We start from the raw sequence: 18,183 nt of genomic DNA, 5'->3' as shown, positions 1-18,183 counted from the left end.
ACTTCACATATAAAATAAAAGTTCACAGATAAAGTGAGGGGCTTGAGATTTGGCTCAGCATTGAGAACACTAGCTGCTTTGCCTGAGGACTTGGGTTCAGGTCCCAGCACTCACGAGATGGCTCACAACCATCTGTAACTCCAGTCCCTGAGGGAACTAATGGCCTCCTCTGTCGGTGCACATACATAATGCATAGACATACATCCAGGAAAAACACCCATACACATAAAATTAAACTAATTTTTTTAAAAAAGTATAAAAGGATATGACTGTCAAGCCAATAGCCACATAGTGCAGAACTCAGCTCAGGTGATCTTACAGAGCAGTACTGTGTTTACATGTTGACATTGTTCACATGCCCAAAAATCGGTCCAGCAAAACCAAACCAAACAAACAGGATAATGTTTATTTATTTTGTATCCATTTTTTCCTAGCTTATATACTTCATATGAAGACTGTCTTTACTATAAATGTAAATTATAAAGAGACTTTGCCACAATAAAGTAAAATTACTAATGTCTGAATTGCTTCTGAAAATTTACTCTGCTGATTAACATTAGTACTTAATTGCTTCATGAGGCTATATATGTTTTACAGTTTTATACAACTCTTATAAATGATATCTATAAGTAAAAATACTTTATCCAATAACCTAACTTACAAAGTAAGTGGGCAGGCTTTGGGTAATTTATTATATGTATTACATATGTATACATATACATATTATATGTACATATGACAAGAAAATCTTACCTTCAAAATAATACTTTAGCTGGGTATGATGGCATACACCTTTAATCCTAGCACTGGGGAGGCAGAGGCTGTCAGATCTCTGTGAGTTTGAAGCCAGCCTGGTCTACATAGCGAGTTATAGGGCAGCCAGGGCCACACAGGGGGACCCTGTCTCAGAGAATAAACTAAGCAACAATTATATACATATATGTGTGTGTGCATATATAACATATACATGTGTGTATATGGTACACATGTGTGTATATATGGTATACACACACACACATATATATGGTCTCTTTATTTTGAAGTATATGTTCAACACATAGAGGCTGGAGAAATGGCACAGCAGTTAAGAGCACTGGCTGCTCTTCCAAAGGACCTGGGTTCAATTTCCAGCACCCACATGGCAGCTCACAACTGTCTGTAACACCAGTTCCAGGGGATCTGATGCCCTCACACAAACATACATACATACATACATACATATAGGCTGAACACCAATGCACATAAAATAAAAATAATAGTACAGCAGCGTGTGTTTTCGGCTCACAAGCCGTGCTAGCCCTGGAAGCAGATCTGCCCCTGACCCACATGCTTAGTTAGGGAGCAGAGGAAAGGTTCGGCCCAAGGCTCACCATTTCTGTACCACTGGACCTCTGGTTGGAAGTGTTTAATTTCAGGAGTGATGACTACACGGCAGCCCAGACTCATTGTCTCTCCTTCTCTCCCGAAGGACACATCAAACTTGTCATCAAAGTGGATCTCAAACTTGGATGCGTAACCGTAAGGGGTCACAGCAACTGGGTACAACAGAAATAAACACCAGTAATGTATTCTCTTTCTCTTCAAAGAGATACAACATTTTAAATAAGTGTAGCAGAAAGCAGCTGCAATAAAAATAGACCAAATTCTTTATGTGGGCAAAAATCATGTTCCACGTAAGAAGTACATAAAACATATGCACATCTCATTTGCATAAGAATTCTTAACATATTGATCATGTAAGCTAAATATATTATAAGGAAAAGTATTTAAAGGGCCATATGTAATGTCTTAAATGTATATTAAAACCACATTTGCCTAGACTTTCTTAGCTTTTTTTTTTTAAGATTTATTTATTTATTTTGTACACAATGTTCTGCCTGCATGTACACCTGCAGGCCAGAAGAGGGCACCAGATCTCATTATAGATGGTTGTGAGCCACCATGTGGTCGCTGGGAATTGAACTCAGGACCTTTGGAAGAGCAGGCAGTGCTCTTAACTGCTGAGCCATCTCCCCAGCCCTTTCTTAGCTTTTTAATCTTAGATTTTGAGGTAAATTCTATAGCTTACACTCTTGGGGCAAAATAGTTCTATTAATTACTCATGTGCTTTTCAGGAAGTTATTTCATCTTCTTTTATGACCCATATAAAAGTATTATATTTGGGCAGTAGTGGCACACGCCTTTAATCCCAGCACTGGGGAAGCAGAGGCAAGCAGATCTCTGAGTTTGAGGTCAGCCTGGTTTACAGAATGAGTTCTAGGACAGCCAGGGCTACACAGAGTAACCCTGTCATGAAAAACGAAAGAAAGGAAGGAAGGAAAGAAAGAAAGAAAGAAAGAAAAGGGCCGGGTGTGGTGCTCGCCTTTAATCCCAGCACTCTGGGAGGCAGAGGTAAGTGGATCTCTGTGGGTTGGAGGCCAGCCTGATCTACGAAGTGAGTCCAGGACAGCCAGGGTTCTTGTTACATAGAGAAACCCTGTCTCAAACAACCTAAAAAAACAGATAGATAGATAGATAGATAGATAGATAGATAGATAGATAGAAAGAAAGAAAACAAGATACATCAATAGCAAAACACAAAATGTTTAAAATAGTGTAACTTTGCAAAGATTACTCCTAGAAATATTTATTGATTGAGCAAATGTCTACATCTCATCAGCTCTCCTGGGTTAGGAAAGATATGGCTGCACATAGACAGATTACCTCATGTGCCAGGCCATTCCCACAGGCCACATAGTCTGTTTCTTCCAACAACCTGACAGCAAAATCATGAGTCTTTCAGATGGGGGTACGAGAACACATGACAGTAACGGGCAGCTAATGCTGTGACTTCACAGCCCGTAGCTGCCAAAGCCAAACTCTTTTTTTTTTGTTTTTTTTTTGTTTTTTGTTTTTTGTTTTGTTTTTCAAGACTGGGTTTCTCTGTGTAGCCTTAGCTGTCCTAGACTCACTTTGTAGTCCAGGCTGGCCTTGAACTCACAGCGATCCACCAGCCTCTGCCTCCCAAGTGCTAGGATTAAAGGCGTGCGCCACCACCGCCCGGGCCAAAGCCTAACTCTTGAGTCTGGTCTCGTTATCGTTTGTCTCTTTTCCCAAGGCCTTGAAATACCATCCTTCATTAAGTTCAGTTTTGTTGAGTGTTCTAAGCATGCAATTGCTATCAGTTCAGTCAATCCCATAATAATCCTATCAGGCAGGCCTCATTACGCTGTCCACAGAAGAAACTGTTCCGTGGGACTCACGGTGTGGCTCAACGACTGCCCACGTTCACCCACAGCACGTCCCAGAACTTTGGCTTTCAAACAATACGTTGTTCTGCCTTGAACTTGTGTGTTGCCAGGCAACCACTAGTTAACGGGGAAATCGCTTCTCTTTGAAGGGAATCTCCCATCTGCCTATTTTATGTGTGGTGATATTCCAACAAACCTGAGAGCTTTGACTGGATTGGATCCTGCGCAGCCTTCAGAGCCAGGCTGGCCCCAGAGCTGCCTCGGGGCAGACAAGGGTTATAAGGAAGTTCTCTATCAGCCCCAAGGTCCCAAGCCCAGTGCAAGTGCCTGCAGGATCCAATGTCTCTGTACCTGGGATTGAGCTGGGCCATCAAAGACTGCCTTGGTACTCACGTCAGCTCTACCAACCAGAAGACAAAGCGTTCCAGCACGGCTGAAGGCCTGTGTCACATGTGTTTTCTCTCTCGGGGAAGTGGTGGTGTCTAGGAAACCTGTGAGCCGGATCCAGGCTGCTTCCTCTTTAGTAGTGTTAAGAACAAGTTCTCATTTTCAGATTTTTTTGATAATTGAAAAAAATAATTTTTTGTGATTCATGAAAAGTCATAGGAAATCCAAATTTTAATGTTCACAATTAAGGTTTTCCTGGAATCCAGCCATGCTCATTCAGTTGCCTCCTGTTTATAGCTGCCTGTGCTCCAGATGCAGAGCTAAGGAGGTTGGCAGGGACCTCATGGCCACAGAACCCATCATCTCCATCTGGCCCATTACAGAAAGTATTTGCTGACCCCAGAACGAAGGGCGGCTGGTGAGGGCAACGACCAAGTTATGAGTCCTTATTCTGTATTGTGTGTGGTCACATCCCACTATTTAAACTCTGCAAAGTTTCCCCATATCACATACAACAAATCAAGTTTTACCAACATTAGAAGCATCCACGGACCTTTAAATAAACCGATGCAAAGAGAAAACACCTTAGTACGGTGTTTAGGACAAAAATGTGTATCAACCATTAAAGCAAAACCCAGAGCAGAGACCTTTGTCTACAGTTTACACGCACACCGAGTAGGTACTCAGCACGCAGTACGTGAACGTGACTACAGCGCCCCCTTCTGTTAGGAGCGGGGGTACTAAGGCAAGCAGAGCCGGCTCTGGGAGAAACAGAGCCGAGCTGGGCTTTCAGAACTTGGCTGGAAAGAGGAGGAGGAAGAGGGAGAGATCTGGCTTTGCGAATGAGCACAGTGAGGTCAGAGGGCTGGGAAGTGATAAATCCCGCTGAGCCTGGGGACGGTGGCAGCGGTGGCACTTCTCGGAACTGTGGTGTGATGGGAAAAGATAACTTCCATTCTTTCTCCCCTCCATGGGAGGGAGGCAGGGGTTACAACTTCGAAGTCAGGGACGACTCGTGAAGTCACGGAACAGGCCACCTACAGATGGCAACCCAGGCAGCGGAGTGGAAGACCATGGCAGGAGAAGGTACTAAGTGTTTTCAGAGCCACCACGCATCATAATGTGTGGAAAACAAGTGTGGGCTTGACTGTCATTTTCAGTATGAGCGTTTGATCAGTTTAACAAGCATAAACAGGATACTGGGGGGTTTTTTGAGACAGGGTTTCCCTGTGTAGCCTTGGCTGTCCTAGACTTGCTTTGTAGAGCAGGCTGGCCTCAAACTCACAGTGATCCCCCTGCCTCTGCCTTCCGAGTGCTGGGATTAAAGGTGAGCATCACCATGCCCCACAAACAGGATACTTTTAAAATATAAATAACAAATCAATTAAACTCAGACACAGAATAGTAACCAAAGAATTTTTAAGACAACAAGCTAACCATTGCTGGGTAACAGTATCATATCCACCCTGGCAGGCACTAATACATCACCAGTATTGTGAATTTATTCCTTCATTTTAAAAATCGGATTGCTTCCTTAAACTCACGGATTCAGAGCATGGCTCGGGATTTGAGCACCACTGTGCTACGCTTTACATAAAGATGACACTTGGCGAACGTGCTGTTAGACTTACAGCTGAGCGGCGTAGAAGTCCCAGCACGGAAGCGAGGATCATCTAATTCCCCCTTATACCCTAGGAGAGAAGAGAGAACACACGTGAGCTCCTCTGTGATTGCCTGGTTGTTTGTTAGCATGGGAAGCAGTTTCACGCCCACTCTGAGGAAGGCAAACCTACTCTTCACTACAACCGAGGCATAGGCGGAGACCTCTCCTTGGACGTTCATCGCCGAGGCCCGGTACTGAGCGGTGTCTTCAAAGTCACACCTGCAGAGACACAGGGAGGTGAGTGACCATGGTGGTGGCTCCTTGTACCTGCTGCTGCTTTGTCAAGGATGTCTGCTAAAGAGTACGGCAGTGGCTCACGCGTGGCTCTGCAGGATAGCCTCTGGTCCTGTGGGACATCCTTATCCACCAATTCCCACAGCGCAGGGCACAAAGAGTGACAGCCACAGCCGGGCGGTGGTGGCGCACGCCTTTAATCCCAGCACTCAGGAGGCAGAGGCAGGTAGATCGCTGTGAGTTTGAGGCCAGTCTGGTCTACAAAGTGAGTTCAGGACAGCCAAGGCTACACAGAGAAACCCTGTCTCGAAAAACCAAAAAATAAAATAAAATAAAATAAAAAGAGTGACAGCCACGGTGACCCTAACCTTGGTTCACTGAGAATGCCAGACACCAAGTTCAAGTACTGAGGCTGTAGATTTTAGTGTGTGACTGCTTTGTGCTACTGAAGGAGAAAGTGTCCAGCGACACACGCAGCTTTGCAGCAAGAGACAACCTTGAGTGTGAATGTGCCACGCCGCCTTGCTGTGGGCTGGCATCAGGGTGACAGGGAAGAGAGAGGCGACTCCAGGGCCAGCTTCCCGGGCCCCTGTGGGCCACAAGCCTCACAGAGCTGCTCACTTATACCACTTTTCACTCTAGATTCAAACACAGGTGGCTTCTGTCCTACTGATGTGGGCTCCACCTGGAGCTCCGGCTCACGTGTGCCACAGGGACTGGCGGGCATCCCTTTAAGTTATAGGAACAGGAATGCCTCGCAAGGATGGAGCGAGGGCAGAGTGCCCTCAGAGAGGTCAGGTGAGACGTCCAAGTGCTGTTTGCATCTAAGGGCACTAGTTTCTGTGCTCAACCTGTCTCTTGGGCGTTGGCTTCGTCTCGTTTGTGATGCGCTTGTGTCTTGCTGAAGTGAAAGACATTAGATTCCAGGAAGGTGAAGGCAATCCACTTTCCCAGAGCTGCCTGAGAGTAAGAGCAACTGCAAGGCTCACTGCTGTTTAAGCGGGGGTAACACCACTGCAGAGCAGGGGTTGGTGAGTGTCAGGGACCCCCAGGGCTCTGTGTGAAGCCTGGCATCTGCTGTGCCAGCTCTTCCCCGGGGCAGAGTGCTGCAAACCTTGTGAGGATGACAGCAGTCAGTTTGCCTTTCACAGCTCAGCACTTGGGGCTCGTCTGAACTGACACTGTGGGCTCTTGTCTACTGTTTTCATCCACAAAACTGGGTTTGCATTTCAAACCATTTTTTTTCAGACATTATACATTTTTTTTAGGAGTTGGAAATTTTAATTGAGCTTCCATTTCATATTTTGCTTAACCATGAAACATCCCAGTATCTGTCCCTGACATACAGGTTGACAGGGCACACAGCATCCCATAGTTTCTTCTCCCGGTCTATCCAACTCTCAGTGACAGCCGTACTACTCCATGCCTTTTGCTGGTTAAAAATAAAGAGCACAGGGCTGTGGGGCTGGAATTCTGTGATGACATGCTGACATAGAAACGCCTGCTTAAGCGGTTAGTTTCTTAATAACTTCTGTAAGACATGCTCATACGAATAGGATACATAAAAGCATGCATACTCCTTTTATCATCTTTTATGAAACTCAAATGCAACATCATGCTGGGAGGTGCTGTGTAGGTGGCAGACTTAGTCATACGTGTCACCTTACAGGCTTGCATCAAGAGAAGAGACGTACATGAAAACCCACTGTGAGAGAAATCTGGGGCCAGGGAGAAAGGTAGATTTTGTCTGTGACCTGGGCTGATAAAGTTCTCCCCCGAGTGTCTGCTGGGTGACACACATAAACACTGGTGTTCTCTTACTTGTTAATCTCAAGTGTATGCATCCCATACCGACTTTCAATGATGTACTTTCCTGGGTTTGCATGGACATTTATAGGCACCTGGTTTTTATACCTGAAAGATAATGAAAATAAGATAAATAGATTAGAGAATAATTAACTGCATGATCTCTCTCCCTCTCCCTCTCCCTCTCTCTCTCTCTCTCTCTCTCTCTCTCTCTCTCTCTCTCTCACACACACACACACACACACTCACTCACACACACATACTCACACACACATACTCACACACACACACACTCTCTCTCACACACACACTCATACACACACACTCACACACACATTCACTCACACACACACTCACTCACACACACACTCACTCACACACTCACACACACACACTCACACACATACTCTCACACACACATTCACACACACACACACACACACTCTCACACACACACACACACACGTGTGCGTTGTTCTTGTAGTTACACCTGTAAGTGAAGCTCAATAATTCTATCTATTGAAGGAAGGAAGGAAGGAAGGAAGGAAGGAAGGAAGGAAGGAAGGGAAAAAACACAAATTACCTGAGCTTAATTAAATTTACTAGCACCACAATAAAACTTCTCAAAGTGCTTTCTACTCTTTGTTAAAATTTACATGAAAAAACGTGAACCAGTCACAATCTGTGTGCGTATCACAGACATGACTATAATGAAAAGTTGCCGCCATGAAATATGAATGGGTTAGCGACTGGTTTATATCAAATAGGAAACAGAATGACTCATTGCTGCTGCTGCTGGAAGTCAGGATGCGGATGGTCCTGAGGTGGAGCACGTGGCAGGAAGGAGAAGTCTGGGTGCTGAATATACTTGCGCTCCATTTGGGTGCTGGTACACACACGGGTGTGTGGAGTCCAACATAAACTCACACAGACTCTCTTTATATATAGAACATGCATTTCTTTGTCTGGGCGTTACAGCCAACAGCGAAGTCGGCGACTACTAACACAGCAGAATGCAGAGCTTTGTGTTGGTTTTGCTGTTGGCTCTCTGTGTGGGAGGAAAGCAAACCCTTCCTCCTACTCCCATTCCTGCGTGTTGTCCTTAAGAACGGTGCCGCTGTGCTGAAAGGCCGTTATTGTCATAAGTAAGCATGGCTTTTGCTTAAATAACGTCCGATCATGACAGGAGCCTAGCAGCCGTTCCGTTCCTGGTTACTGCTTGCTGCTGCCCTCAGAAGGCGGCCCGTGCGGGGGGAGCTTCTCTGTGAAGCACTGACTTCCATCCTGTAGTTGGCACCTTGATCCTCTCAAGTCCCCGTAGCCAGTGCTGTGGCGCCTCATGAGGCTCACCTACTCATCCCTCTTTTTTTTTCCCCCTTAAAAAGAAGAGGAGAGGCAGCAGCAAGGGAGCCCTCGCTTCTCTCTCAGCCGCCCTACCTCATGCGCACAGGCAAGACTAGCGTGATCAGTAAACTGAGGCTTTGAATCCTGTCTCCCTCAGATCTGAAATGAAGGCCATTGGTTGCTGTAGCCCAGGAGGCACGGCTGGATGGCAGGTGTGCTGTGTCGCCCTCTCCCTGCTCACAGACCGCATGCTGCTTCCTGACAGCCTGGGGGTGGCTTCAGGTGTTAGACACTGTGGTCACACACAGCCATCAGCAGCTCTTAATCCCAAACGCTCCCATGTTCATGGGCGAAGGGGTGTGCTCTCTGATTAGCTTGCCTTGGGTCGAGCGAGACTCAGCTGAGCAGCTCCGCCTGCTTGTTTGGGGTTTGCTTTGCCTTGTGCGCGCTGGCAGGTTCTCCCACGTTCTTCCCAGCATGAGGGGAGCAATGTGGCACTAAACACTGTGGCATGTGCTGCCTGACCGAGTGACTGACACCGGGTTGGCTTCTAGTCAGCAATGCTGTCCATGCCTCTATAAAGTCTGAGTTAAAGTGGTGTTTTGCAGCTCCTGTGGTTCTATTTGCCCCCCCCAGCCCCCCCCAGCACTACTCGGCTTAACACCCTTACAGGTTCCCAGCTAAACACTCACAGTTCTTCTAGTGTGACCACCTGGCTGAGGGAACTGGTTTAAAATCCACAACACTTGTCCCTGGAATGCTACAGAACTCAACATGTCAGAGAAAGAAACTCCAGGTTAGCTGGGCACGGAGGCGCACACCCGTAATCCCAGCACTCGGGGAGGCAGAGGCAGGCTGATCTCTGTGAGTTTGAGGCCAGCGTGGTTTACGAAGTGAGTCCAGGACAGCCAAGGGCACACAGAGAAACCCTGTCTCGAAACACAAAAAACCAAACAAAGAAAGAGGAAATGAAACCCCTGGTTAGAGCAGTACGAGAGGCCTAAGGCAGGGAGCACGTCTGCTCTGCTCTGCAGGGAATAGCCGCTCTGAGGCTCTCGGGTTTGGGTCACTTGAGACTGGCTGGCTCCAGTGTTAAGTCAGAGGGGAAAGAAGGGGTTTGGCCTGCCCCCCCCCACCACACTTCACAGCTTGTTGTTTCTGGAGAGTGGAATTCCAAACTAGCCAGTCATCACTAGCCAGCCGTGGAGAGTAATGCGCACCGGGGACTGCTTCCCGCAGACTTAACTCCTCCCTCCGTGTGGACGCCACTTCCCTTAGCTTTTCATGCGGTTTATGAGACACTAACTGATGAGGAGTTTTCACAATAACGCTCTACTGCCCTGTGACTCTGTCCATTTAACGTGTAAAACGTGCTTCATCCTTGCACACACAAGTGTCAACCTCACCGCAGAGCTAATGTTGATGATGAGGAGTGGGAGGGAGAGCTCTTCAGTTCCGTGAAATCCGGGAAATGAAGATGCTCTGGGACCCTTTTGCTATCACGATGCCATGCAAGCCCAATGACCTTGAGCACGCTGAATCCCACCACAGATGGGAACGCTGCTGAGAATCCAGCTTAAAGGGATGGCTGCAGCTACTGTAAAGACCAGTCATCTGGGACTGCAGAGTTGGCTCAGTGCGTAAGAATAGGAATCCAGTTAAATCCAGTTGGTTTGTTTTTTTTTAAAGCACACAACCAAAGCAATCTTCTCCTTGCACAAATAATACTTTCTCTGAGTCAGTGTGTGTCATGTACCCTGCCCTGGCCTTGAACTCCTTATATAGCCGAGGTTGACTTTGAACTTCGGTCTTCCTGCTTCTGTCTCCTGAGTTGTGGGATTACAGGCTTGCTTTCGCCACCTTGCCCAGTTAGTACAGTCCTGGAGATAGAAGCCAGGGCTTCATGCACTCTACCACCTGAGATACACCCCCACCTGAGATGATGCACCCCCACCTGAGATGATGCACCCCCACCTGAGATGCACCCCCACCTGAGATGATGCACCCCCACCTGAGATGCACCCCCACTTGAGATGCACCCCCACCTGAGATGATGTACCCCCACCTGAGATGATGTACCCCCACCTGAGATGGTGCACCCCCACCTGAGATGATGTACCCCCACCTGAGATGATGTACCCCCACCTGAGATGATGTACCCCCACCTGAGATGGTGCACCCCCACCTGAGATGATGTACCCCCACCTGAGATGATGTACCCCCACCTGAGATGATGTACCCCCACCTGAGATGATGTACCCCCACCTGAGATGATGTACCCCCACCTGAGATGAAGTACCCCCACCTGAGATGATGCACCCCCACCTGAGATGATGTACCCCCACCTGAGATGCACCCCCACCTGAGATGATGTACCCCCACCTGAGATGATGCACCCCCACCTGAGATGCACCCCCACCTGAGATGATGTACCCCCACCTGAGATGATGTACCCCCACCTGAGATGATGTACCCCCACCTGAGATGATGTACCCCCACCTGAGATGATGCACCCCCACCTGAGATGAAGTACCCCCACCTGAGATGATGTACCCCCACCTGAGATGATGCACCCCCACCTGAGATGATGCACCCCCACCTGAGATGATGTACCCCCACCTGAGATGATGCACCCCCACCTGAGATGAAGTACCCCCACCTGAGATGATGCACCCCCACCTGAGATGATGTACCCCCACCTGAGATGATGCACCCCCACCTGAGATGATGCACCCCCACCTGAGATGATGCACCCCCACCTGAGATGGTGCACCCCCACCTGAGATGCACCCCCGCCCCACAAAGAGCATGTGCTGCTTTCATTCTCTAAGTCTTATCGGTCCATTTGAACAAGCTGGGCATGCAAGTTGTCTCGCCGAGAGACATAGGAAGGAGGCTGCTCAGCACATAGTGCCTTTCATCCCTCCCTGCCAGGGTCTAGCACAGCCTTCCAGGAGGCACGCACATAAAACAATGTAAGTTCTGTCTCCCCCTTTAAACCAATAGATGGTAAGCAGGCCATTGTATGAATTGCATACTAAACATTAAAATGTCACTTTTCCTCCACAGCAATATCTCCTTCATGTTGACAGACCCTTCTCCACAAAGGCTTGCGTCACCACCCTGGTGTATCAGCATCCTCTTTTCTACAGAACAAAGACACACAGACAGGACTCTTTCTACTTTCCAGGTGACCTGAGAGTGCCAACATGTTCTGTGCCTGGCCTTGGGGAGTGTTGTGTTTCTGCTGTGCGGCGTTCTCTGGGCAACTTCTAAGTTCCACCTAAATAGACGTGGCTAGCAATGTGAGATCTGCCAGGCGAACAGCTGCTGCCTGCTCACATTTGTTAGACCTCAGACTCCCACGATCCAACAGCAGCCAACGGAAACTTGGAGCCAAACCGTCTTTGGAAAAGTCTCCGAGGGAACCAGACTCCCAGGGCACATGCCTCTGAAAGGCATGGCTCAGGACTTAGCTGCTCTCCGTGAGGCAGCATGACTGTCCCAGTTCCCTCACAAATGTACTCGCTTCACCTCCCCTCCCCCACCCAGGGCCCATATTCCTCTCACATCCGTACTCGCTGTCAGGGCCAGGAGGCGGCAGTTAGGCACCAAAGAAACCCGAAAGCCAACAACGTAATCACCAGCAACTTTGGGTCTTGCCTGGTAATGAGTTCCCTGCTCTGTGAGGAAGAGGGGATACATCTTGTACCCATGCTGTGACATAATGTCCCAGCAGATTCACAGACCCCATGAAGAACCTGTTTCTTCACAGAATGGCCCGGCTTACGGTCAGTGGTCCTCTCTGGGAGAGCCTCACGGCCACTTCAGACTACTAGCCTCATGCTTGCTTTTGGAACGTGACCTCCAAGCGGTGGAAGCTTCTTGCTCCGCACCTGGGTTTGACCCTGTTATCGCCATAGCCAACTGTCAGTGTATTCGCCCAGGGACAACTCTGGCTCTCAGAGTCGCAGAAGGCACCTTCCCCACAGAGCCATCTTGCCACCCACTCAGAAGTAGAAAACCGTTTTCTTAGTTGCTTCCCGGTTCTTTTGTTCTGGCCTGTATTCTCCACTGAGCGTGAAAACTTCCTCTGGAATTTCCAGCTTTTTCCCTTCTGAGAGAACTGTTGTAAAGAGTGAGTCTCAGTGAAAGGAAGTCACCGCCTCCAGACAGAGAAAGAATGAGAGTAGGATGTCTTCTATTTTAAAAATTAATAGATTTCCATTTATGAGAGAAGGATTTTTTTACTTATCAAATAGTACTTATGGGAGCTAAGCATGTGTTTGTCTTCAGGGATTTCTATGTGAATGTCCGGATTTTCTTTCTCATTAATAAGTAGGTGGAGTGTGTTAGGAGACTAATTCATGGAATTACACACAAGACAGGTGCTCTGCCAATGAACTTCATCTCTAAGTCAGTAATTAGACAGCTGTGTTGTTTATTTACAGTTTGGTTGGTGAATGCTTTCGTTTGGTTTTTGGACAGAGTCTCACTATGTAGCCCAGGCTGGTCTTGAACTTGCAATCCTCTTTTTGAGAATCCTGGAGCTCACTAGACAGACCAGCCTGGCTCAAATTCACTGAGATCTTCCTGCCTCTGTTTGCCAAGTGCTGTGATTAAGGCACGCATGAGACTCACATCTAGCTATAATTTTAAAATTATATTTATTGTGTGTGTGTGAGGGGGGTGAGGGGGATGGGGGAAGGGGGGGAGAACAGGATGGATACGTGTATAGGCATGTTGTGAGAGTTGGGCTTCTCTTTCTATCTCTGTGGGCCCTGGGGCTTGAACACAGGTCATCAGGCTTGCTGGCAAGTGCCTTTACATGCTGAGCCATTTTGCTGGCTCTGTTTTGTTGTTGTTGGATTGATTGCTTGATTTTTTTTTTAAAAAGAAGAAATGTTCTTTTAAAGGTTGGATGGTACAACTTTATAGTCATAAGGAAGGGTGGGGCCAATAGCAATTAACTTTTAATTTACTTTTATATTTCACAATTTGTAAGTTAAAACTTAAAAAATTTATTTTTGCTGAAGTGTTAGAAATATTTTTGTGGCATTTCTCATTTTAGTTTACTATAAATTATTTACCATAGTAATTCATAGCAATTTTTGGCATTTGCTATTGTTGCTTTTGTTTTTGATTTTGAGACAGGAGGGATAGAGGCGGAAGCCCTCTGAGTTTTAGTTTTTTGTGTATAAATACATATTTATGTGTGCATGTGTACATGTACATGTGTGTGCATGTAAAGTGTGTATGCATGCGAGTGTGAGGGTTTGTGTACGTGTGAAGACCAGATTGACATCAAGTGTCTTCTTCAATTATTCTCCACTGTACTTTTGGGATTAGGTCTTTCGTGGGACCTGGAGCTTCACGGCGCGTCTACATAGGCTCAGGAACCTTCCCACGCCCACCTCCTCAGCTCCGGGACCACCCGGAAAACATACCACGTGAGACGAGGTTCTGGCCAGCCTGCTACGGAGCAGTGCAGTTTCACGTTCTCTTTCTCCCACACGGTGTGAGAACGAGGTTTAATGATGAACTCGGGAGCGTGGAGCAGGTGGTCTTCGTTTAACTTTCCGTGATAGGCTTGGGTGTCTTCTATCTGAAAAAGTGAGCAGTCACACAACCAAACACTCCCAAGTTAAAGCCACGTCTCGTGCAAAAGCAGCAGGCAGCAGCCAAGGTTGTGCTTTTCCTTTGTTTTGTTTTACTTTTGGGATAGATTCCTATATTGCCTGGGCTGGCCTCTGACGCACCTTAGAGCCAAGGATGACTTTAAACTTCTGGTCTTTCTGGCTCGACTTTTTTTTTTTTTTTTTTTTTTAGTTTTTTGAGACAGGGTTTCTCTCTGTAGCCTTGGCTGTCCTGGACTCACTATGTACACCAAGCTGGCCTCAAACTCACAGTGATCCACCTGCCTCAGCCTCCCAACTGGCTTGACATGCCAGGATGCAAGGATGACAGGCATCCGCCATCATGTCCCACTTTGTGGTCTGGTGGGGACTGAACCCATGGCTTTATGCCTTGTGCAAGCAGTATCAACTTACTGCATTCTCAGAGCTAATTTTTATATTTTGGATCCTTATTTTTACACGGAGGTTAAAATCATTTCTTTGCTGATTTTAAAGGTGAGCTTGGTTATTTAAAACCCTAAGGCTGAGCAGCATCCCTGGGGTGGGTTCCTAAAGTAGCTTCAGAAACTTACTTACATCTTTCAAACCTGAATTTCCATGAAATTTAACATTCCAAAGCCTGCCTTCATTTGACCCACACACTCTGATGTCTGGTCTCCTTGGTCCATTAGCTTTGTTTCCTAACCCCGCACAGTCCTGCTCTTGAAGCAAACCTATCTGTGCACACACACCCACGCTCACACACAGCTTATGAAACACATTTCCACCCTTATAAATACCCTGAAATTAGCTCTCCTTACTGTTTTCCTCAGTGACAGCTCTTCTGCTTTTTCTCGAATCACAATATTCCTCGACTTCTTCTCAAACGTTTCCTCTCGTTGAAGGGTGGACGTGGCCTGTTTGGATGCTGTGGACTGCGTGGATGCTGTGGACTGTGTGGATGCCGTGGACTGCTTGGATACCATGGACTGCTTGGATGCTGCGACTGCTTCCTCGCTGGCAAGAAGAGTCCTCTGAGCTATGTAAGCAGCAGCTTCTTTAATTCTTTCTTCTTCTGTGTCTCTAATTCCACCGATGTGCACTTGGCTGAAACAACAGAGCAGAGGGTAGAAATGGTGGGGTGATGACAAGCTTGCCGTGTTTCTCTGAGCTCGGGCAGGCACTTGCCATGCCCACAGAAACCCTGGCGTGGGGCTGGCAGGGCTGAGCACCAGTCAGGCGCACTTGCACCTCTTGTAGCTCCAGTCCCTAGGGATCCACTGCCCTCTTCTGAGCTCCATGAGCACTACATAAAGGTGATACACTTGCATACAGGAAGCAAAATGCTCATACACATACAACGACAAGTAAGTCATCTAAAACATCCTGGTAAATCACAGTCTAATTCTTCATTATAGAAGGAAGTGTCTACCAAGAAGAGACTTGATACCCTATGAGCATATACAGGGGGAGGTAATCTCCCTCAGGAACAGTCATAGGGGAGGGGAATAAGGGGAAAATGGGAGGGAGGGAAGAATGGGAGGATGCAAGGGATGGGATAACCATTGAGATGTAACAAGAATAAATTAATAAAGGAGAAAAAAATGAAAAAAAAAGAAGGAAGTGTCTTCATTCAACACTAAGAATGACAAGAGCAATGATTCTCATGATGCTTCTGGTGCCTTTCACATAGGATATTTCATCCCATCCAAATAAAACCACACAAGGTAAGCACTGTCACTCCTAGGTTAGAGATATGGTGACAAGGCTTAATGGAGTTCAGTGAATTGCCCAAGGAGGTTCACTAGTCAATGCAGTGTGCTCTTATAGTAAAAGATAAGGTAGGGATTTTTCTCCAGGAAAGATGACAATTTACAACTAGATGGAGATCAAGTATCCAGGCCTGACATGTTAGTACGAGGACCCTGCTGTAGTGCACATCCCAGGCTGCTGTGCTGCTGTAGTGCACATCCCAGGCTGCTGCGCTGCTGTAGTGCACATCCCAGGCTGCTGCGGTGCTGTAGTGCACATCCCAGGCTGCTGCGCTGCTGTAGTGCACATCCCAGGCTGCTGCGCCGCTGTAGTGCACATCCCAGGCTGCTGTGCTGCTGTAGTGCACATCCCAGGCTGCTGCGCCGCTGTAGTGCACATCCCAGGCTGCTGTAGTGCACATCCCAGGCTGCTGCGCTGCTGTAGTGCACATCCCAGGCTGCTGCGCTGCTGTAGTACACGTCCCAGGCTGCTGCGCTGCTGTAGTGCACATCCCAGGCTGCTGCGCTGCTGTAGTGCACATCCCAGGCTGCTGCGCTGCTGTAGTGCACATCCCAGGCTGCTGCGCTGCTGTAGTGCACATCCCAGGCTGCTGTAGTGCACATCCCAGGCTGCTGTGCTGCTGTAGTGCACATCCCAGGCTGCTGCGCTGCTGTAGTGCACATCCCAGGCTGCTGTAGTGCACATCCCAGGCTGCTGCGCTGCTGTAGTGCACATCCCAGGCTGCTGTGCTGCTGTAGCGCACATCCCAGGCTGCTGCGCTGCTGTAGTGCACATCCCAGGCTGCTGCGCTGCTGTAGTGCACGTCCCAGGCTGCTGCGCTGCTGTAGTGCACGTCCCAGGCTGCTGCGCTGCTGTAGTGCACGTCCCAGGCTGCTGCGCTGCTGTAGTGCACGTCCCAGGCTGCTGCGCTGCTGTAGTGCACGTCCCAGGCTGCTGCGCTGCTGTAGTGCACGTCCCAGGCTGCTGCGCTGCTGTAGTGCACATCCCAGGCTGCTGTAGTGCACATCCCAGGCTGCTGCGCTGCTGTAGTGCACATCCCAGGCTGCTGCGCTGCTGTAGTGCACATCCCAGGCTGCTGCGCTGCTGTAGTGCACATCCCAGGCTGCTGCGCTGCTGTAGTGCACGTCCCAGGCTGCTGCGCTGCTGTAGTGCACATCCCAGGCTGCTGTGCGCAGGAACCTGTCCTGATGCCACACAAGGCTCTGGTGTGTGGTGGGCTTCTTCAGTCCCCAACATTTTATAGTTTGGGTTTTTAACATACATAATTTAAAAATTATTATCACATATACTAATTCTGCAAAGTAATGAGCTTTGCTGTTGACATTCTATACACATATTAAACTTTGATCGTATGTGGACCTCTCGTGCCTTTTCTCTCCCTCCTCCCTTTGCCCCTCCACGTCTCACCCTGTTTCCTCCGGGCTCGATACCTTTGACTCTTTTACTTTATGTGTGTCGACTACAACAGTATTTCCTCACTAACACCTAAAGCCCTGTTTCCCATGTCGGCTGACCAGGAAAACAGCATCATGTCCTAATCATTTGTCCTTCTCTTTTGTCTTTCTTGACACGTTCTTCTATAATAAAGAGTTAGACTCTGATTTGCCAGGATTTTTTTTTTAACGATTAACTTATTGGTGTGTGTGTGTGTGTGTGTGTGTGTGTGTGTGTGTGTGTGTGTGTGAGTATTTTCACTTGCCTGTATGTGTGCATCCTATGTGTAAGAAAAACATCTGAAACTGAAATGCCTTGGTTTCAACAAGCCTGTCTTTCTCAGTGTGTGTTCCAAGCTTCCTAAGTCCTTTTAAAACCTATATATAGTGAGTCCACGATGAATGTTAGGACTACTGACTCCATACTTATAAGCTACACACAGGAAGAGAAAGTGCACGCACCGTCCAGAGTAAATAGGCACCATGTAGTTGCCTGGCAGGTTTCCAGTTTCCTCTCCAGACAGAAGGCTCCGCTTGGCTCTCTTTGTTTGGGGGCTCAACTTGGATGAGTAATCTTCTAATAGCAGACTGGAATCTGTAAGTCTGAAATAAGACTCCTAATATTAGACAGAACACACGTGCATTGAAGATATCCAAGGACTGATAAAGCAGGGGGCGGGGGTCATTACATAGGGGAG

At 47.7% G+C, this 18,183-nt stretch overlaps 1 protein-coding gene across 3 annotated transcripts in view; it reads right to left on the bottom strand.

Moving 5' to 3' along the window:
* MYOM1 (myomesin 1) overlaps nucleotides 1-18,183 on the bottom strand; it is a 114,673-nt gene that overhangs the window by 80,840 nt on the left and 15,650 nt on the right. For all 3 annotated transcript variants that reach the window (XR_014778843.1, XM_084779907.1, XM_084779908.1), the window contains 7 exons: nucleotides 17,948-18,088; nucleotides 15,101-15,386; nucleotides 14,112-14,269; nucleotides 7,336-7,428; nucleotides 5,411-5,499; nucleotides 5,249-5,308; nucleotides 1,371-1,535 (listed from right to left, as the gene is read on the bottom strand). Coding sequence is in view for 2 of the 3 variants with exons in the window: in XM_084779907.1 (XP_084636033.1) it covers nucleotides 1,371-1,535; nucleotides 5,249-5,308; nucleotides 5,411-5,499; nucleotides 7,336-7,428; nucleotides 14,112-14,269; nucleotides 15,101-15,386; nucleotides 17,948-18,088 (992 nt within the window). In the remaining variant the exon portion in view is untranslated. The remainder of the gene's footprint in view (nucleotides 1-1,370; nucleotides 1,536-5,248; nucleotides 5,309-5,410; nucleotides 5,500-7,335; nucleotides 7,429-14,111; nucleotides 14,270-15,100; nucleotides 15,387-17,947; nucleotides 18,089-18,183) is intronic.

Source organism: Acomys minous, assembly GCF_964271855.1.
Source record: "Acomys minous genome assembly, chromosome: 4".
Classification (NCBI taxonomy): Eukaryota; Metazoa; Chordata; class Mammalia; order Rodentia; family Muridae; genus Acomys; species Acomys minous.
This window is presented reverse-complemented; position numbering and strand designations above follow the sequence as displayed.